The following is a 23,441-nucleotide window of genomic DNA, read 5'->3' on the forward strand; positions in this document are numbered from 1 at the left end:
CATAGCATTTTGCTGATCATATCTCATGCAATTGTTTTCCATACTTTATTTTAAATTATTTTCCTAACCTTTAATCATGAGTAAAAGAATTAGAGAACAAAAAAAAGAAGTGTGAAAATGATTCGAAAAGTAATCTGATTGGAAGAAAAACTTGAAATAATAAAGAAAAATGAACAAGGCAAGCCCAGAGCAAAGATAGGACAAGAACACAAAAATGGGTGAATCAACTGATGAATACAAAGAGAAATGTAAGGCTGCTTGAAGTTCATCATGCATGCACTGAATATCAAAGTATTATAATGATTGAATTAGAGAGTTCTTTTTACATGGATCGAAGATTGTAACCAAAAACTGATCCCGCTAAACACTGGCCTTATTAAATTAAAAGCATTGTCTCTTTGTAACTGGAAAGAAAGAGCTATCAGTGATGGAAAAGAAGAATTCCACGTTAGTGCTGGGTGATATGAGGGTTTCAAAAAGAGAAATAGCCAACATAATGTTCTAATCACAGGCAAAGCTGCAAGTGCAGATAAGGAGATATCCAGGGATTTTGACGAAAATTGTGTAAGAAAGGGACTATCGTGATTAACAAATATTTAATGTCGATGAAACCGGCCTCCCCCACCCCCTCTTTGACAAGCCCAAAGAGGTTTCACAGAAACAATTTGAAAATAGTTTTCATACAATAGAAGTTTTTAAGCAGCAATTCTTAAAGACTCTGGTGAAGAGAGAACCAGTAAAATCTGCAGAAGAGGTAATAGGCCCATACCGTCAGTTGTAAGAAAAAAAGAAACAGAATGCTCGCCAAACTATGTTAGCTCAATTCTTTGTTAAGAAGCAGAATAATAAATTTATATTCTGAATATGTTTTATCTTTCAGCTTCATGGTTTTCCTTTAACTAGGCCCTGAGACATACCCTAATTCTTTTATAAAAAAATTAAAGGGTCAAAAAAGAAATCTGAGGAATAAATTATATATTTCCCGTAGGTTATTATATTCGATTAGTGCATTTTCAATTAATGCGCCTGTTTTAAAGAACACATTAATCGAAGGATTGCTGTATATAGAATTGTCGTGCCAGCACACAAAAGCTGCCATCTGAATGTTCAACAGCAACGTGTAGATTTTTGTGGCAGCTCTGCCTTATAGTCCTTCTGCTAGAACCACTTGTTACAGCTTGCCAATTCCTGCTTCCTCTCTTGTATCTTGATGGATCTACAACATTATTAAAATAAAGCTGATTTTTCTGGTTGTGCTGGTATTCTCCCAAAATATCTTCAAACCAGAGGTCCTGACCTGAACAATTTCATAGCAGCTTTTCAGTCTCAATTTTGGTAGATTGAGAAATCAATGTCGCCTGGCCTATTCCACAATCCCTAAGGACAAATCTTACAAATCCAATTGTTGTCCTGTTTCTACTATTCAACTAACAGCAATGCATTAACAGTCAACTTCTACGACAGAATGATGTGGATCTCCAAATGATCTTATCTTTCCAGTCAGTGAACAAGTACTATTGAAGTTATAGAGAGAAAAAAAAAAAAAAAAAAAAAAAAACTACAAGCATATGGCATTCTTCCTAAATGTTGTAACTGGATGCCCAGTTTTCTTTCTGGTCACTATCTGTAACAAGGATGGACATTTTTTTCATCTTCCAAGCAATGCTATAGTAACTTAAGCATTGTTCTTTCCTTTCATTCCACTTTTCCATTATACTGATGATCATCTTTCACTGTGCGCATGCACTTATAATTCAGATTACTATGAAAAAAGTTAACATATGCAATTTTTTTTTTAAAACTAAAAAAAAGGTCTGTTGTTTTAATAGAGGTATTAGTTCCCTCCAAAAAACTAGGAGATATGTGTCTAGAGGTAACACTTACTAAAGTGTACATGTTCCCCAAAAATGCCTTTTTTTTTTTACCATAAAATAAATCCAAATAGTACTTCAGTTGGAATTCTTCAAGAGGCACAATATACGGCTACCCCACAAGACATTCATCCTAGCTGGCAGCCTTTCCCCTGTAAATGGACTGATTCTGACTCAGAAATTAATATCTCATGAAAGGTAAAGACATCAGGGGCAGTTGGGGATGAGGGAGAACAATACTTCTATGCAAGAGAAAATAATGAACAATTTGCACTTATGCTGATGAAAGATAGAGAATTTAAGTTTTACCATAATCATTTACATAAAATTATACAATGTAATGTTACTAAACTAAAATAGAATATCATTTTCACAAAAACCAATTTTATTAACAAGATTTTGTTAATAAAATTTTATTAACATAGAAGTTACTTGTAAACAAACGTTTACAAGTAACTTCTATGCAAAAATAAGCCTATCTAATTTAAGTTCTAAGATGCTTCATTCAAGAAATATCTTGCTCGTCTTGTGTCCTCCAAATTAAAATGCAATTTCAAAACTTTCAAACTTCAAAGTAAGTTTTCCTTTGTTCTGAAATGAGAAAAATTACTATCACACTGAATTATTCAAAGAACAGCTTAAAAAAAAATCAAAAGTTGTTGCTGTACTATTTAATGAAATTGCTGCATTAAGGTTATAAATGTAACTGTGCAAGTGGCTCAATCAACTCTGAAATCTCCTTCTAGACACACAATGGTTAGTATATTATATTGTCTTACAGAAAATCTAAATTATAGAACATAAAGGCTTCAATATGACAAGTTATTAATATGAAAGATTATTAATCTATCATTGTTATAGTCAGAACTAAACTTAAAAGTATCAAAATTTATTAGAGCTTATGATAAACCAAAACCTGGCACCTTTGTTTTCACTACTTAAGACATAGCCAAGAGCCAACATATTTGTGTTTAATTAGTGCTTTTAAGTTTCACTGCTGTCAGCTGTTTCAAACTTTTCTTGTATTCTAGTTAATACACTTGATTGTCTTATGAGCAATCATGAGGTTGATTCTTGGAGATACTGAAGCAGAAATTCTTATTGAGCAGTAAGCTCTCAGAAGTTCTACAGAACAAGAAATAGATTTCATATTTTGTTGCTAAAGGTCATCTAATTATGTGCTATCTACTTAACTTGTAAGAACAGTAACTATAAAAACCGTTCGCAAATGAAAGAAATACAAATTTAAAAATACAAAAGATTTTGCAATATTTAAATTTTACACTGCGCATATAGTTAACTTTCACAAAACTGTCTTCTTATCTCATACATAATGTAGCTTCATTCAATGCATACAAATAAGTCCATTTTCATCTCTGTCTAGACATTATTCTAAAGAGCAAATGAGAACCATTATGCAAGGTGAGATGCTGTGAACTCTATTTTTCATTTTGGCACCTATATTTTAAAACTGATCTTAAAAATAGGAAATTTCCTGAAATTTGTAGAATTAACATTTGCCTGATAACAAGAGGCTTTTCTGTATCACATTACTGAAAACGAAGTCAAAAATAAGAATTAAAATAGTAGTTAACACAAAAGGATTCAAATTTGCACTGACCTCTGCAATTAATTTTCTTCTACGTATGTCATCTATCTGTTCCATTAATTCTAATGACTTCTCAACATTGCCTTCATTCCCGAGATCTTCAGCCTCAGCTAATTTTTTCCCTATTTGTTCGGCTAGTTCATGTACATTATTTAGCTATTAAAAATAAGTAAAAAATAAATAAATAAAACACACATGCAGAAAATGAAATAAATTTCTAATAAACATTTTACTAATTAACAAGCATTGCAATGAAAGAAGGTCCAAAAAATCTGATTACCTATCAAGAGTACAACTGCTAACTAAAATAAAATAAAATATGGAATTCACTTACATTGAAAATAAACAGGTGATTTTAAAGGTCAAAGCTGTATAACTGGTAAGAGACCTCTGTGTAACTTTTGAAGGGATGCAGAGAACTGACCAGGGATACTAACCTAATGTTAAATCTTTACCTTCTCACAATGCACCATTAGGTATTTACCTAGATACTGAACAAGAAAGGATGAGTTGGAAATTTGGGATTTAGTTGATCAAATTGTATTCCTACTAGCTTAAACCATAATGTAAAATTATGGTAAAACATGGCAGAATTTCATGCCTGTTGTGCTACTGTTCAGTTAAACATGGCCCCAGTTTTTATCATGAAAAGTCAGCTACTGCAACAAATCCCAGAACACATTACAACTCAACATCAGCAGAATTCAAGATTGGTATTAATTTAAGAAATATCAGTGGAAAAGAAATGGAAATAGCATAAAAATTAAGAACAAGATCGACATAATAGGGTGTGACAGAAACAAAGGAGACTAAAGGGTGAGATTTTTCTAAGCAACAAATACAAAATGTTATATTCAGGCACTAACCATCAGGAAAATGAAGGAGTAGCTATAGTATTCAACACTAAATACAAGGATAATCTTCTTGAATGGCAGGCAATATCAAGTAGAGTAATGAGGAAAATATTAGAATAGAAACTAGACAAATATTAATTTGTACATGGTCCTACTGAATGTTCTACCAAGGAAGAAATGGAGGAATTTTTTAAGGCATTAGAGAAGTCAACCAACACAACAAAAAAGGAAAATCTGGTCCTTGCTAGAGATCCAAACAGCAGATTAAGAAATGATTACTAGATTTATAGAAATGTTTTGGAAAAATTTGGAAAAAAAAAGCCAAAACTATTAATAATTGCAAGTCCCTGCTGGATTTGTTCAGGATATGGACTAGCTATTACTAACACCATGTTAGTAATAGCTAGTAATAATGCCAGCCTGGTTGGCCGAGTGGTTAGCATATCCGCTCTCAAGCCAAAAGACCATGGATGTTTGCGATTGTCTTTGAAAATACTAGTGGTGGTCGGCAGTAGATGGCATTGGTTTAGATGTGGGTTCGCTGGAGTTGGTGGATTGAGTGATGGAAACGGAGAGTTGACGTGTGTGCCCTCCCTCGATGAGTCTTTGGACTCCCTGGAGGCGCCATGTAGTAACAATAAATGTTCCAACATAAAAATGTGCACAAATTCATATGGAGAGAAGATACAAAAAATATGAAAGTCATTCACAATGTTACTGTTGATAGTGATGTTTTTCTCACTGTCCAGGACACGAGAAAATACTAGAGGGTTTGAAATTGGAAGTGATAATTTAGTTTTCAGCAGGATAAAATTGATATATTAAAATGAAGAACATAACACAAAGAATTTTTAAAACTAATCAAAGTTGAGCAGCTTTCAGCGTAGACTCAAATACACAAACATTATTCAGGGGAAAAAAACGGAAGTCCGAAAACAAGAACCAAACCTTGGTTCTTGTTTTCGGATTATAATTTTAATGGCTATATAGCCTACTTTCGTTTAGGAGTGCCCCCTTTTCTTACAATGTCATTGACTTTTTACTCAAATCTTAGGGCATTAATGTTATAAAACTAATATAGGAGGAAAATTTGGACATACCTTGTTGGATGTTGTTTTCTATCTCCTTATCCAGGCAATGTGCATTCATCAGGAAGAGGGGTTTTATGGGAAAGTGGGGGTAAAGTAATGTGGAGGAATTATTTGGAAAAAAAAAAAAAAAACGTTTTTTTTATGTATAATATATTATTATTAAGGGTGGATAGAGAGCGTTCGGGGGGGGAGAAGGATCTGAAGATAGAACTTATTTTTTGGAGGAAGGATTTATGGGGAAAAGTCAGGGGTGGGAGTAACGAGGTGTGAGCCGTTTCGACAAGCTTCATCTTCGGAACTCATGGGGGAAGTGGAGGCTATGTCATGTCAGCTAGGTGTTTGTCTTTGGTGTGCTTGTGTTGTCTCCTATTGGTTGGAGTTGTGACCTAATTTTTATGTTATGGAGCTTCCAACTCTACATAATCTCAGAGTTGGAAGCTCCATAACATAAAAATTAGGTCACAACTCCAACCAATAGGAGACAACACAAGCACACCAAAGACAAACACCTAGCTGACATGACATAGCCTCGACTTCCCCCACGAGTTCCGAAGATGAAGCTTGTCGAAATGGCTCACACCTCATTACTCCCACCCGACTTTTTCCCATAAATCCCTCCTCTTCCCCCAAAAAATAAGTACTATCTTCAGATCATTCTCTCACCCCCCTCTCAAATGCTCTCTACCCACTCTTAATAATATATTATAAATATTTAAAAAAAAAACGGTTTTCTTTCAAATAATTTATCCACATTACTTTATCCCCACTTTCCCCCAAAAAAACCCTTCCAGCTTAACAGCTGTGATGCACATCAAGAGGATAAGGAGATAGAAAACAACATCCAAAAAGGTATGTCCAAATTTTCCTCCTATATTATTCTTCATATATTAGTTTGGGTAAAGAGCCAATGGCATTGTAAGAAAAGAGGCACTACTAAACAAAAGTAGGCTATATTAGCCATTAAAATAATAGTTTATTTTAGAGGAGTAACATGGGAATTTTTCCAGAAATAATACCTATAAAAGAAATCAAAAGTTAGAGTTCAGTCCTTCCAAAATAAATAAATAAATAGTTATAACAGAACACAATCAGTGATACTTATATATGTATATCTTTTTTTATAAAGAATTGAATGACTAGAACCAAAATTTAAGTAAAAAAGTTTTAATATAAAAACGCGACTAGTTTCGGCTTGTAACAGCCTTCATCAGGTGACATTATAAAAGAAAGAAAAAACACTAAAGCTTAAATAAACTATGAACATCATAGAGTCTCTATACATAATTGACATTAAATCGTTGCGGTTGTATTTAAAGCTGTTCTTTTGTTTGCTTTATTGTTGGGAAAGTACGTGCTAGTAGCATCTCGTGAACGCCAGTACATGATTACAGCTGAATGACTATCTGGGAGGTTGTAGCTCAAATTATTATTTAGATGAAAGAATTGAAGATGATTTCCCTAGATTCCATGATTTTTCTCTCTAGTTCATCATTGCAACGGAAGATGTTAGTAGATTTTTCCCAGCAGACTTTGGCTTTCATCATTAGGATTAGCCGAGAAAAGGATATGACTTGATAAAGCACTGGCTCACTGTCTCTTGCAAGTAATGTCCCTCATGTGTTCTTCCATATGCAATTCGACAGATTTGTCTGTCTGTCCAAAATAAGGAATATCACAATCACACAATATTTTATATACACAGGGTATTTGAGATGATGATGACAAGGTTTTGGGTGGCTTATTAAGAAACGGATATCTTTGGAAGTGGAGTGAACAAGGTTCTGATATTGTATTTTCTTAGAACTTTTGCTAATTTATGTGAAACTGTACTTATGTAAAGAATAGATATATTGCCTTTGAATCTATTTGTTTCTTCTGAGCAATGTCTAGGAGGATTAAGAAGGAATCTTTCAATGATTCTCTTGGAATATCCATTAACTTTGAAAGAAGTTTTGAGATGGTTTATTTCTATAAGAAGTTCATTTGGGTCATCCAGAAGAGAATGGCCTCTATGTCCCAAGGTGGAAATTATTCCAAGCTTATGAGGAGGGAAGTGATGGGACTGACTATGCAGATATCTGTTGGCTTTCTATATATCGATATTTTGAGTTTACCAGAAGAGCGGGTCAGTTTACATGCAAGAGCCTTGCTTACACATTGCATCAAGTCCAGTTACCTCAGATTTAAAGATACTATATACAAGCAAAATCATGGACTGACTATGGGAAATCCTTTATCCCCTGTACTCGCAAATATTTACTTAGAGGATTTTGAAACCAAGGCTATCTCTTCCTTGATTTTAATACCTAAAGTTTGGGAATGCTACGTAGATGACGTCTTCATTATTTGGAGCCACGGACATGATTCCCTTATGGTTGTCCTCAACATCTCAATAGCCGACATCGAAGTATTACGTTTATTGCCGAGCTTGAAACGGATAATTCCTTGCCTTTTCTTGATGTCAAACTGACACGCTCTTCTGGTAAACTCAAAATATCGATATATATATAGAAAGCCAATACATACAAACAGATATCTGAATAGTCAGTCCCATCACTTACCTCCTCATAAGCTTGGAATAATTTCCACCTTGGAACATGGAGCCCGTTCTCTTCTGGATGACCCAAATGAACTTCTTACAGAAATAAACCATCTCAAAACTTCTTTCAAACCTAATGGATATTCCAAGAGAATCATTGAAAGACTCTTTAATCCTCCTGGACATTGCTCAGAAGAAAAATAGATTCAAAGGCAATATATCTATTGCCTTTGAATATACCTTACATAAGTAAGGTATATTCAAATTACAATTACAATATACCTTACATAAGTACAGTTCCACATAAATTAGCAAAGGTTCTAAGAAAATACAATATCAGAACCTTGTTCACTCCACTTCCAAAAATCCGTTTCTTAATAAGCCACCCAAAACCTTCTTATCATCATCTCAAATACCCTGGTGTATATAAAATATTGTGTGATTGTGATATTCCTTATTTTGGACAGACAGACTTGACTACCTTAGATTAGTTCTGTTAACTCATTCCTGAATGTTAGCAATGTCAAGTTCTTTCCTAATATCTTCATTTTTTAATATGATGCTTATCGATGCCATTTGTTGATTGACTCCCATTTTCTCAGAACTCTCACATCTGTGGTTTCCTGTCTTTGATCATCTCTAACCCAGTTCTCAGATTTGTAAGTTAATGTTGGTTTGAACATTGTCTTGTATATAAGTTTAGTATTTTGATTAATTTCTCTTTTTCCATATAAATTTATACAGTTGACTTAACTACCATATCAATTTTGCTAATTCTGTTTTCCATATTTATTTTGCCATCACTAAAAATTGTGCCTAAATGTTTTACTTGTTCTATAGGTTCTCCATTCAGGATAAAGTTAACATTTTCAGTTTTTCTACCTATATTCATTAACTTTGTCTTTTAATTGCTGATCTTCATATCAAATTTATTAAGTTATTCAATCTAGTCAGGGAATCTTGCAGACTTGTACTGGATTTATTTAGAAGAAGTATAACATATGCATAAAGAGCTCAGATTAACATCAATTTTAATATTAGGTTCAATACCACTTCATAATATAATCCATAACAGTGGAGATGATGTACATCCTTGTCTTAATCTGATTTAACATCAAACCATCTTTCTGTGCCTCCAATTCCAACTGCTGATTTACAGTTCAAATATGATAATGTTCTATTAGCACCATAGAACTGTATTGTTTTGAAAAGTTTTTCTCTTGGTGCCTTTTCACATTTCTTTTCCAGTTCTACAAAACTAATACAGATCCTCATATTCTCATGATTTCTCAACTGTCTTAAAGTGAATATCTGGTCTTGAACCCTACATATAACCCGAATTCAGCTTGTTTTTCAAGCTTTCTTTCCATAATTTTTCTTAGCTGCTCTCAAGTATACTTTTATAAATTTTACCAGCAAACACCCAATAAAGAAATACCTCTGTAATTGGCACATTCAGTTATTTCTTTTTTTATAGATGGCTACTACGAGAGCTCTAGTGCAATCATCTGTAATTCAATCCTCTGACCTGGCTTTCTGAATTATACAGTGCATCCACTGTAAAACTTTTATACCTCATATTTGAGTATTTCAGGTCAAATATCATCTACCCCAGCTGTCTTTCAGATTTTTGATGAGTTTTTTCTATTTCAAGTATTGAAATGTATTAATGATTTGCATTCCTGTTGAGTGTTTTCTACCACTGATGTCACTGCCTGTACCATTTAGCAGTCTTTTAAAGTAATTACTCTAGACATCTAGAAATATCTGAGCTTTTTTTTTTTTATTAGCCTCCAGAATATTTTGCCATCTTCCTGATATTTATTTTATATTCTAGAAACATTTTATTGAGTATTAAACCACATATTTAATAATGTTGTCATAAAAACAATTTTTTTATTTTGACTTGTTTCATGAAATATTTTGTTTCACTTCATCAGGAAATAACACAAACTAAAAAACTAGAAATCAAATAATAACAGTTAACATCTGTAGTGAAAAATATTTGAACCCAAACAATGGAAAGTATGCATTCATTATTATGCTAGCTGCTGGTTTGTGGGTTGCTGTATATACTACTGGTAGATAAGAGCATCATGATGTATTAATGAAGATCATACTTGATGTAACATCATCCCTTGTCTTTTGCTGCACTGGAGAGGATGTGCCATCATTTCATTTAAGTAAAAACTGTAATCCATGCAAAGCCCTTTAGTTTGTTGCCACACTACTTGATATTTTGTTTCTTTTGGCATGTGTTGCCAGCCTTGATTTGTGCTTTCTTTCATTCTCAACATATTTGAAGTTTTTCAATTGGCATATCTCTCCAGATCTACCTATTTGTCCTGTGTAGTGTAGGCCACACTTGCAACTGATGTTGTAGACACCTGATGTTTTAAGTGGCAGATGTGGAAGTTTAAGAGATTTTAGGTGATTAGTGATTTTGTTGATTGAGTAAAAGGCAACCTTTACGGTTTGTTGGCAAAACAATCTTGCTATTTTATCTTGACTGATTTATATATATAAATTTTATAACTTGGGGATATTGTACATTAGGATAACCAAGTTATCACATATATATATATATATATATATGAAAGAATGATCATTAACTCGGTTAACATACATATTTTTTAAAAAGAATTGAATGACTAGAACCAAAATTTAAGTAAAAAGGTTTTAATATAAAAACACGACTAGTTTCGGCTTGTAACAGCCTTCATCAGGTGACATTATAAAAGAAAGAAAAAAGACTAAAACACTGAAGCTTAAATAAACTATGAACATCATAGAGAGTCTCTATACATAATTGACATTAAATCGTTGCAGCTGTATTTAAAGCTGTTCTTTCGTTTGCTGTATTGTTGAGAAAGTACGTGCTAGTAGCATCTCGTGAAAGCCAGTATATGATTACAGCTGAATGACTATCTGGGAGGTTGTAGCTCAAGTTATTATTTAGATGAACAGGATTGAAGATGATTTCCCTAGATTGAAATCATCCACTTAAACAGAATGGAAGAGGAAATGTTAAGTTTTTTTTTTGAATGCTTATTCAGTTCATGCAATAGTTCACATTCCTCCTCATACATCCGAGTTTCATCTAGCAAAGAGGTAGCAGTGAACTCTGCACACACACACACACACACACACACGCGCGCACACACCAGGTTGATGCCTTTTAACAAAATGGGCACTCATCACTTCCATTCAGTAGTTATTCTTTCACATTCATTCTTTCTTTTACTTGGAGCATAACAATTCTTTTGTGTTATCTTTAGCTTGCAGAGATGGTTTTTCCTACTCAGACTTAGCTTTTTTTTTGTTTGATTGTCATCATGAAATTCCTGCCATGTACTCTCAAGGGGTGTACAGGATATGATACTACTACATGAAAAAATTATATCATTACTAACTTCCTATCTACAATTTTCCTCCAAATCAGTCTGTTACTCGTCAAGACTCCAACATTATCAGATCTTATATTTCTGTCGTCTAAGGCACTTTGTACCGTATCAATCCAACTATATCATGGTCTTCCTCTGGATCGTTTTCTTGCCAACCTGCCAGAGAACACTTGTTTTGCTAATCTTTTCTCTCCCATTCTATTTAAGTGACCATACCACTTGAGATTGCTAACGCATTCCTGGATGCTGACAATGTCAAGTTCTTTCCTAATATCCTCGTTTTTAAAATGATATTGCCATTGATGCCATCTGTTCACGCCTATAATCTTTCTCAGGACTCGCATATCTGCAGTCTCTAGTCTTTGGTCAAGTGTTTTACTTCTGACCCAGCTCTCAGATCCATAAGTTAAACTGGTTTGAACACCGTCGTGTATATATACAGCTCATTTAGTGTTCCGACTAATTTCTCTCGTTTTCCATATGAATTTATTCAATTGACTTCCCACCATACCAGCTTTGCTAATTCTGTTGTCTATTTCTATATTGAATTTACCATCTTCACTAAAAATCGTGCCTAAGTAGCTGAAATGTTTTACATGCTCCACAGGTTCTCCATTCACAACACAGTTGACATTTTCAATGATACTGCCTATTTTCATTGTCTTTTTATTGCTGACCTTCATACCATATCTATTACAACAGTTATTCAATTTAGTGAGAGAATCTTGCAGACTTGTAGCTGATTTATTTAGAAGTATAACATCATCTGCATAAAGCAAAGAGCTGACATTAACATCTCCAATTTTGATATATTTAATACCACTATCCTTCATAATGTGATCCATATAGATAATGAATAACAGAAGTGATAATGTACATCATTGTCTCACACCAGATTTAACATTAAACCATCTTCCCGTACTTCCTTCAATTCTAACTGCTGACTTATAACTCAAATAAAGACTAAGCATTGCTTGATATAATGCACCACTGACACCATATAACTGTAGCGTATTGAATAGCTTCTCTCTTGGCACCTTGTCATATGCCTTTTCCAAATCGACGAAACTTGAATACAGATCTTTGTTATATTCCCATGCTTTCTCGACTATTTGTCATAAAGTGAAGATCTAATCTGACATCTATTTGGCCTGAATCCAGCTTGTTCTTCACCCAGCTTTTCTTCCACAATTCTTCTCAATCGTTTCTCAAGTATACTTGCATAGATCTTGCCAGGAACACTTAGTAGGGAAATACCTCTATAATTCTCACATTCAGTTTTATTTCTCTTTTTATATATGGGTACTATGAGAGCTCTACTCCAATCATCAGAAATTCGTCCCTCTGTCCAGGCTTTCTGAACTATGAAGTGCAGCCACTGTAAGACTTTTATACTACCATACTTCAGCATTTCTGGTCGAATATCATCTACTCATGCTGCCTTTCCACATTTTAAGCCTTTGATGGCTTTTTCTACTTCAAGTATGGATATGTATTCCTGACTGCATGCCTGGTCAGTGTTTTTCATCACTGTGCTGTCATCACTGCTTGTTTCATTTAGCAGTTTTTCAAAGTAATTACTCCATAATTCAAGGATATCTTTTTCTTCCGTTTTCATGTCACCTTTATCATCTCTAACTCCTTTTACATCACTCTTTCCTCCATTGCTAAGCTTCTTCAACAACCTCCAGAATATTTTGCCACCTTCTTGATATTTATTTTCTATATTCTTGCCAAAGTCCTCCCATGACTTTTGTTTAGCTAATTTTACAGTGTTTAGCTTTCTTAAATTTGTCTCTGTATTCTCTAGGCGCACAAGCTGACTTATTTGAAAAGAACTTTTGATATGCTTTCTTCTTTTCCTTCAATGCTTCTTTAACTTTCTGTGTCCACCATGGAGTTCTAATTTTTCTATCCTTGCAGACAACTTCACCACATGCCTCTCTAGCTGAGTCAATCAGTGTTTTCTTCAAGGCTTGCCACTGAATCTCCAAGGTTTGATTCCTGTTCTCAAACTCTTTCATTTTTTCTTCAATAATCTTTGTGTATTTTAGTCTACAGTTCACATCTGAGAGCTGCTCAACTTTTATTCGCTTGAAAACTTTCTTACATGTTATTCTTTTCAATATGAAATTCAATTTTATCCTGCTCAAGACTAAATAGTGATCACTTCCAATTTCAAATCCTCTGTACACTCTGGTGTCCTGCACCAGGGAGAAAACATCACTATCAACAATAACATAGTCAATGAGACTTTTCTTATTCCTTGCCTCTTCTCTCCATGTGAATTTGTGCACATTTTTATGTTGGAACATGGTGTTAGTAATAACCAGTCCATGTCCTGAGCAGAAATCCAACAGATATTTGCCATTATTATTAGCTTTGCTCTTTTCTACAAATTTTCCCAAATTTTTATATGTCACAATCATTTCCTACTCTGCTATTTAGATCCCCAACAAGGACCAACTTTTCCTTTTTCATTGTGTCAGTTGCTTTTTCTAACGCATCAAAAAATTCCTCCACTTCTACCTTAGTAGAACCTTCTGTGGGACCATAGGCACAAATACGTCTCATTGTCCAGTTCCCCATTCTCATATTTGCCCACATTACTCTACTTGAGACTGCCTGCCATTCAAGAAGATTAGCCTCATATTTTGTGTTGAAAACTAAACTATGGCTACTCCTTTTCCTTGATTGTCATTGCCTGAATATAACATTTTGTATTTATTGCTCAGAAAGATCTCACCAGTTTGACTTTTTTTGTTTCAGTCACCCCTATTATGTTGATCTGGTACTTACCTAATTCCTCAGCTAGCTCCATTTCTTTGCCATTCAAGCTTCTTATGTTGATAGTACCGATCTTTAACTCTGGTGATGTTGAGTTAGGTGTGCTTTCAGATTTGTTTCAGTAGCTGGCTTTTCGCTGTTAGCCCTGGTTCCCTGGTGAAAACAACGGGGGCCTTGTTTAACCGGGCGACGCCTCAGCCGGCATGAAATTTTGTCATGTTGTACCATTATTTTAGTTGCAAAACATTTGGCCTCATCATCATCACCACCACCTTAACTGCTAATCCTTACACATGTAACAAAAAATACATAGAATTTTATTCAAAAACTCCAATAAATTTCATCCAACATTACGTAGATGTCACCAGCAAGACAAACTTAACTACATTCAAAACATGAATAGCAATAATGAGTCAATCATGCATATACTAATTCATCTCTTGGTCACAGCATATAATTACACTATTAGAGTTGATAACAGTAAAAAGTTGTGTATATAAAAAAATGTAAGTAATTATTAAAAAAAACATACAAACAATTAATGGTGATCATTTCCCAAAACTTAGATATTGCCATGCACTCTGATTAGTTGAGATTTAGAAGATTTCTCAGTGTTTCAAATGTTTTGAGGAAAAGACTAAAATTTGAACTTTATGGAATGAATTTTGTCTTGTTCCAAAGAACTACATCTAGTGTCAATATCATGAGAAGCAAGGCAAGACCTGGGATTCCAAAATATGTAATACAGTCTATGTTCTTTAATCTAATCAAGGCAGAACGGCAAGTCAGTCCAAAATAGGAAAGATGACATAAGGGTACTTGATCGACACCTGGTAAGGAAAAGGGAATCCCTTGTAGATGATAGGAAGTAAGACAATTTTTGAGCTAGGCTGAAGAAAGCATACAGATTGAATTTACAAAGAATCTTATTTTCCTTTAAGGTAGGGTACTGAAATTCTTTTCACGTTAAATTGTAGTTTGCTAGAAGGATGATAACTGTCAATTTTTTGAATGGTAGTTTTGTTGTATCCATTACACATCAGATTGCTTTTAATTTTATTCAGCTCATCTAACAAAAAAAGAATCAGATGAACAGATGATATGATAGTGGGAGGATGAGTGAATGTATCTGCCAGTAATGGTTGGCTTTTGACAAACTGGAAATGACCTATGGGATTTTGAATTAAGGTATCAAACCTTAATTTAAAAAAAGTTGGTTATGGCATTCACTTTGAATAGTGAACTGGATACAGGAATTTATTTTCTCTAGGAAGTAAAGAAATTCTGACTCAGAATGGGACCAGACTATAAATATATCAACAAAATGTAACCGTGATGAGTGTTGATTTTTTTGACCAAAATCAAATGTAACAAAAATAGACACTGGGTTTATAGCTTGTAATAGTTATTTAACCACCTTACCGGTGGTTAAATACGTCCTGACCGGGTTAAGAAGAACAAGCAAATATACAATAAGCGGTAAATATGATTCATTACACAACTAAAAACCAAATAGGTAGGAATCGTTACACAAACATAAAAGTAAAACAAACACGAAGCGTGGAAGCTAGCATGAGTTGGTCATTGTTCAGCAGGAATGCATGGTAGTTTGTAGAAAAATTAAAGATGTGTTGAAAGGTGCAATAAGTGACTTCTAAATGTCGCAAAATCATTCCTTGGTTTCTGGTGAGAGTGACTGAGTGAATTACCATTGTAGCTTCTTTTATGTTGAGGGCACTAAAGTTGTCTTCTATGTGAGGCATAGAGGTCTGGCCCCATTCAATGTTGCAGTGTGGGTGGGAGAAATGGAATGCCAGGCCTGAGCTGTCCTCTCCTGTTGTTATTGATGAATCCAATATGCTCCTTTTGCCTTATTTCTAAACTTCTAGATATTTGCCCTATGTAAGTAAGGCTACAAAGAACATTCAATATTATAAACTCCAGGATGTTTATTGAAAGGGTTGAGGTCCTTAGGTGAGTGTAACAGAGTTCTTGCTGTCACAATGGATTTGAAGGCCTCTCTTATGTCATGAGATTTCAGAAGATTGCTATTTTTAGAGAAAGTTTACCAATATAAGGGATGAAAACCGAGACTCTAGTGAATGCCATGGATCTGTTGTGGAGAGGGAGTAGAGAACAGTATTCTTTGTGCCATTTTTTTTTTTTTTTAGAATTTCCATTGCTGACCAATAGTTGGAGGAAATTAATTTTTAGTGTTCCTTCACCTCTTATAATAGAGATCACCCTCTTTTTCACTGTATGTACAGCAAAGAAGAGAAATGTAGATAATGACCTGCATAAGTGGGCTTATGATATATGTTATGAGAGATAGAGGTAAATCTCTCTCTCTTGCTTTTTTTTTCCAAAATTAGAACATCCAGGAAATGTAATTTTCTTTCATTTTCTAAAGTGAATTTGATTTTATGGTGGAAGGAGTTAATAGCTGAAAGAAAATCATGTAACTCAGCCACACTGTTTCCATATGGGAAGCCCTCTATTTCCTCCATGTGCTGATTTATTCATGGAAAACTTTGAAAAAAGATGTCTTATAATCTACAAATCCTAAACAGTCACTCTGGTGGAGATACATAGATGACATGTTTATAATATGGAAACACAGTGTGGCAGAGTTATAGGATTTTCTTTCAGCTATTAACTCTTTCCACCATAAAATCACCACTTGAGAACTTGAAAATGAAGGAAAATTACCTTTCTGAGACGTTCTAATTTTGAAAAAAAGCAGGAAGAGGCATCTCTTAATACATACCATAAGCCCACTTGCAATCCCATCCACAAAGATTTAGAAACAAAGCATACCATGTGTGAACTAAGTTACACAATCCCAAAAACCAAAATGCACTTTTGAAAAAATTTCAGGACTCCAATAAGAGAATAATGGTTTCACTGATGAAAAGACCCAAGACCAATGACCTCTCCATCACTTTCATCAGAAATGCAGCTGGTAATTATATAAAATGCTTTTTTGCCATGTAGTAGAAATCATGACATTTCAATAACAAATTATTCTAATTTAATCATATGTGAATTAATTATTATACAAGAGTAAACTTGTAATCGTGCTGATTATAGGGAACAATGAATCCCCTCAGGGCAAGTGCACACACAACAGAAAGAATTATCATAGATAATTCTTTCTGTTGTATGTACACCTTCAATCTATCCTTTTTGGAAGAAATGCTTCCACCAAGGATAAATTGAAGATTATGAGTTGAATAACTCAGATAATATGCAAAGAGATATGATAGAAATATATGAAATGGTCTTATGTAGGAGTGATGCAGAGGAAACTTTAGTACATTGGTAAGGAAGAACAAAGTTCATTTGTAGAAGTTGAGTGTGGTGAATGATTAGAATGCTTTGTCAATCAATGAATACAAGGAGAGATACAATGAAAAGTGTGAACCAGAGTTGCTATTTTAGCTTATTTTCTGCTAGATTCAGTGGATTTCAAATGCTATCTAATTTAAGCAAATGGACTTTAGCTTTTTGAAGAGACAAATACAAATTTCTAAATTATCACATCAGTCATTTGAAATTTTGTATTGTATATATTTTTAAATAAAAAGACAAATTATACTAGAAATTATCTTTGTTAGAAAATATTTAGAAATTGAACCTACTTAATGAGTAAATGGTGTGGCTGACTGATTGGAGTATTCATTAATGCCAATTTTTCTCTCATTATAATTCACATGGCACATGCAGTGTAAGCTCTAAATTATTTAGATTTTCTATACCCCATAATAATGCCAAACATAAAACAATACAAAGTTTAGAAAAGTATGGTTGACAAATCATTGATGTAAATTATTGGTTAAAAGAAGTGTGAAAATCCCAGTAAATCATACTGCAAACATACACAAAACAAATATCATTGCCAAATATAGTGATCTAGTGAATCATATGAAATTCAATAAACATTAAAGCCAGTGCCACTCCTTTAACAACACTGCCAACAATGCAATTTATCACAAAGTGTAGTGGAGAGCCATTACCTTTAGCAAGTAATGTCGCAATGTTTTTGGCATATCATTCAGTTCTCATGAATTGTGATCATTTTGTAGACATGCATAAAAATACAATTAACAGCAATAAATAACTACAAAGCTTAAAATGCATATGCATCAAACAATGCTCTAAAATAATCACTCATAGTGAGGTCTTTTAGGCCAGCACTTCCCATTGTGGCCTGCAGTCTCCTTGAGGGCAATTAGTTTTGTTGAGGGAGCCATGAAATAATGAAAACAAATTTAAAATGTTTCAAGAATAAGTGTGCCATGTCAAATGTGTATGTAAGATGTTAAAAATGTATTGTTTGCATTTGATTTTTGCATTTGTATGTTTGGTAACAGCAATAAATAACTACAAAGCTTAAAATGCATATGCATCAAACAATGCTCTAAAATCACTCATAGTGAGGTCTTTTAGGCCAGCACTTCCCATTGTGGCCTAGAGTTCTCATTGAATCACTGAGGATGATTTAATTAATGACATATGTAATGGCAAATACAGCAACTTTTTTTTTTTTTTGTAAAAAAAAGTTGTTTCAATATGAAATAAGCAAATGAAATATCTTGTTCTTATAGAACTAGAAGAATGCAATGCTGATGGTATAGTCAATGCTCTAAAAACTGAAGTAAAGAACTTGATATAAACTTGTAGCAATTGGCACTGACAATGCAAGTATAATGGTTGGTATTCGAGAAATGTTTATCAAAATACTTAAAGACATGCCATCACCAATTTTATTTAAATGTATATGCTATTTGCTTCAATTACAGTTTCACATGCATCTTTAGAATGTTTTCTAAGAAAATTAGAATTTTTATTTCTTAGACACACTTGTGTCTCTTCTCTCTCATCAATGAGAGAATTACCTGATAAAAGACTATATCAAGATATAAATGAAGGAGAATTCCCTTTAAAAATTCCCAGAGTATAAAAAAATAATTTTCCATTGAACTAGTGTTGGAAAAATCCTGACAATGGCTTGAATTAAAGGGCAATTTTGATATTATAAGAAAAGACAAAAAAAAACTGAAATTTATATGAAATGTACAAAGATAAAAAGAACGTAGCTAAAAAATTGCTTTGTTTTTAAATCTTTTTAAATTACTTGATTTAAAAATTTTATTTTTAAATCAAGTACTGACGATAAAGTGAAGCTTTTAGATGATCACATCCCTTTTATAAAATCAGCGTTGCTGATCAACTAGTACTAGTGAAATCAATCCTCGTCAAATATTGAGAAATTTCTATACCTACTTTCAAATCCATATTCGGAATATGGATTTGAAAGAAAATCTAACAAATAGAGGATGAGAGATCTTTTTAAGACAAAGATGACAAAATTTTCTTTATTTAAACAACTCTTTAAACAAAATACCAGAAAATTTGATATCAAAACATGTTTTATCAGTTGAAAAAGTCCTTCATTCAATTAAAGAATCCTGAAGCTTTCTCGAGTTAGGTTATACAGCATAAAGATGCATTAGGATGCAATCCATTCATAGAACTTTCAAAATTTGCAATTTCGATATTAATTTTGCCGCACTCAAATGCTGAAATTGAACGAATATTCAATGGCATGAATCATATGAAATCTAAACTAAGAAACAAAATAGAAGCAGAAATGTTACCTACATTTCTATCTATAAAATTTGGCTTGATTCAGCATAATAAATATTACAGCACTTATAAACTGCAGAAAGGACTTTGAAAGCTGTGTAACTCACACTGCCAAACTTTTACTATATCCAGTGAGCCTTGTCCTTCATCAATACACAGCAAACACTAGATAACAAGCTTAGCTAAGAATCCATTTTTTTTGTTTAATTTTAATTGTCTTTTCATATAAATATTATTTAATTTTGGCTTAAAATAACAAATCTGAACAGGCAACCCTGGTGTGGACATCCCATAATGAAGTCTTCTGACTCCATGGAGATATCCATGTGATAGAGGTAGGAATGCATTTTGTTCTTATGCTTAGAATGCTCAAAAAAATAGAATTAATAAAGTGTTATTGCTAATTGCATTACTCATGAACATTGTGAAATATGATAAATTTTTTTAAATAACGAAACCTGTGGTGCGTTCATAATTAGAAGAAACACACGTATAAACCACAGTGAAAATTATTTAATTATAAATATTTCATCCTAAGTATCTTAGGACATCATCAGTACAGTATTTAAACAAAATTAGGAATAACATACAGTTAGGGCGCATGATTACAATAGAATCTCATGAAAATTTCATATATATACGTGTGTTTCTTCTAATTATGATAAATTTTGCAGACAACTTCATGCGAGACTGCAAAAAAAGATCTGTAAGACAGCAATAATAATTACAGTCAACTCTCATAGCAAATTTTCAGGGACTACAGACAATGACTACATAAATTATCTGTTATAGCAGATAATTTGCTATTGTGAATTTTTCTTTATAATGGCATCATGCTATGGGATTTGGGTCAGGACTTCATTACAAGTTTCATTTTTTGTTATATTAAGAGCCAACTAGATTTAATTAGAAACATTTGTAAAAAAAGCATGACAGTGAAAGGATAAGAATGAAATGAATAGTAACATTTTTACGTTTTGTATTGTGGATATATGAATATGCTTGATTTTTCTTTCTGAATCTGTCATGTATGGCCTCTTTTACGAGTGCACGTGACGCGTTCCTGCTAGGCTGATACATAAGCAGTTTGTTTATGTTAATAATGAATGCCTACTCCCCACACCAATGTAACATGCAGCATACATGCTACACCGGTGTGTAGAAATTTCAGATGGATTCGTATTTCAACTCTTGGCCCTTCAAAGAATTTTAGTTTAAGTGAAATCTCTGCAAAAGAAATATTACACCAGGAAGAATTTTTTTTTTTTTTTTTTAATTAGAAACATTGTAAAAAAGCATGACAGTGAAAGGATAAGAATGAAATGAACAGTAACATTTTAAAATGTCAGTGTTTTGAATGCCAAAATAAAACCAACTAAGGATGATGGATGAAATGCAAAATATCCGAGTTATTAAAAAAATTAAAGAGTAATTGGAAATGAAAAACTTCTTTTAAGGATAATGAAACATTTATATTTACATGCAATTTGAGTACAATTTTTTATTTTTTTTTATTTTCATGGCTGTAACATATTTAAGGATATAACTAGTTTCCTGGAGGTGAACTATTCAAAAAGTATTTCCTCACAGGAATAGTATCATCTAATGCAGTGTTTCCCAACCTTTTTTGATGTCGCAGACCCCTGTAGCGAATGTTAATTCACTGTGGCTCCCACAAAATCCAAAATGGACAATTTTTTTATATTTTACATATCATAAAGATGAAGTAATAAATTACAATTTTACAACACTAAATGTGTCATTTATGACAATGCAATAATGTTATAAATGGAGATATTCGGAAGAATATGAACATATCAATTAGGCTAGGTGTGAACAACATGATAAAGTTTAATGAAAATAAACTATCTCGCAGACCCCCAGACCACAGAGTGGGAAACAGTGATCTAATGCATGTATATACAACATGCATTAAATGATAATATTAGTATATATGAGCCAAAGTCTTCTGTAGTCACAGAGGTGAATACAGAAGTCTGTAGGTTCAGAAATTAGAAGCTGTGGAACTAATACAACTGGAAATACTCAAGTAAGATTTCAAGTATGCTGCTCTCTTAGCACAGAAATTTTAATGACATTTACTATAACACAAAATTTAGAATGGATTACTGATTATAACCCTAAATCATTTTATCACAGAACCTACATTCTTACCTTGGCAGTTACTTCAGCACTTAATTCTTCTTGCGTTTCAGCAAGTCGCCGTTTTGCTTGCTCTGTTCTCCTATCACACTCATTGATAAAATTTTGCAAATGATTCATTGCCTAAAAAAAAAAAATAAAGCAGTTTCACTCAAGAGAAACCTCATGGTACATTCTGTAATAGTGACACTATAAGTAATTTTGGTTTGTCTAATTTTTTCATTAAAATGATTTGAATGAATGCATGGCTGTAAAGACAAATTTCAAATTCCATTAAACCAAAGAGGAGTTGCCATGAATTACCAGCCAATATAAAAACACTTTAGAGGTAAAAGTGAAGTAAGGAGGACAAATATTTACTCAAACCATGAAACTAAAGGTTAAATTACCATTTCATAATCATATGACTAAACATACATTACCACAAAATTATGCCCAAGATTGAGAACTTCTTGGCTTCTTCACAGTGAGCACTTGTGACGATAAAACCACTAATAGACACTCTTGATTTGATCAAGAGTAAATTTCCCCCTGATATGTTTGAATTATTTGAATTTACTATATATGCAGGTTACTTTACATGGAGAGGAAGAATCTACTAACAGATTAATGGTATTGCTATGGGTAGGGTTCGTATACGTCCCGTATTTTATGGGATCGTCCCTTATTCAGAGTTTGTGTCCTGGCATCCAATTAAAACTCTTCGGGATGCAGAACTGTCCCGTAAATTGTGGATTTGTGTTTAACGTTCCCATTCTTAAACTTAAAACATGTAATTGCCAAGAAATCGATATTAGTTATTGATCATAAAATTGTCTTATCAATTGACAATACTGACATGTTACAAGGCAACAAGCGGACGTAATAACTAAGCACGGCTTATTTGATATGACACAGATCTGTTGTGGAACGTAATTGGTTTTATTATTTTATATGCCTTTAAAATGCCAAAGAGAAAGTGTGTTCTCACAGAAAAGCTAAGGACTGAATACCCTTTTATTATACCGTGTAATTGTGATGGCAAAGTCGACGAGAAAGTGAAATGTACACAATGTAATGCAATATTCAGCATACAACACGGCAGTCGGTCAGACATCATGCAGCACATCACTACAAAGAGACACAAATTAGCAGAAAATGCAAAAGTAAGTAGTAAAGTGTCAGATTATTTTTCTAAAAAAAAAACAATGAGTGAAATGGAAACAAATCTTGCAGCTGATGAAGCTACATTTGCATATCATGTATGCATGCACAACTAGTTTCAGTTCGATGGACTGCATGTTGAAAATAATCCGGAAACTATATGACAAAAAAGTTCACTTGCGGTCCAAAGAAGACTCAAGCTATAATTGTCAGTGTATTAGCACCTTATGCAATGGCTGTTTTCAGAAACGAACTTGAGAAAGCTAATTATGTGTCAATAATGATAGACGATGTTTTGTCTATAGTTCCAGTTTGATACTTCATACCAGAG

General features: G+C 33.3%; 1 protein-coding gene across 3 annotated transcripts in view; it reads right to left on the reverse strand.

Annotated features, from left to right (window-relative positions):
* LOC150097287 (putative RNA-binding protein Luc7-like 1) overlaps positions 1-23,441 on the reverse strand; it is a 121,339-nt gene that overhangs the window by 24,319 nt on the left and 73,579 nt on the right. For all 3 annotated transcript variants that reach the window (XM_090407615.1, XM_090407617.1, XM_090407616.1), the window contains 2 exons: positions 21,980-22,090; positions 3,493-3,636 (listed from right to left, as the gene is read on the reverse strand). In XM_090407615.1, the coding sequence (XP_090263741.1) occupies positions 3,493-3,636; positions 21,980-22,090 (255 nt within the window). The remainder of the gene's footprint in view (positions 1-3,492; positions 3,637-21,979; positions 22,091-23,441) is intronic.

Source organism: Typopeltis vanoorti, chromosome 17, assembly GCF_054136105.1.
Source record: "Typopeltis vanoorti isolate ZY-2024b chromosome 17, IOZ_Tvanoo_1.0, whole genome shotgun sequence".
Classification (NCBI taxonomy): domain Eukaryota; kingdom Metazoa; phylum Arthropoda; class Arachnida; order Uropygi; family Thelyphonidae; genus Typopeltis; species Typopeltis vanoorti.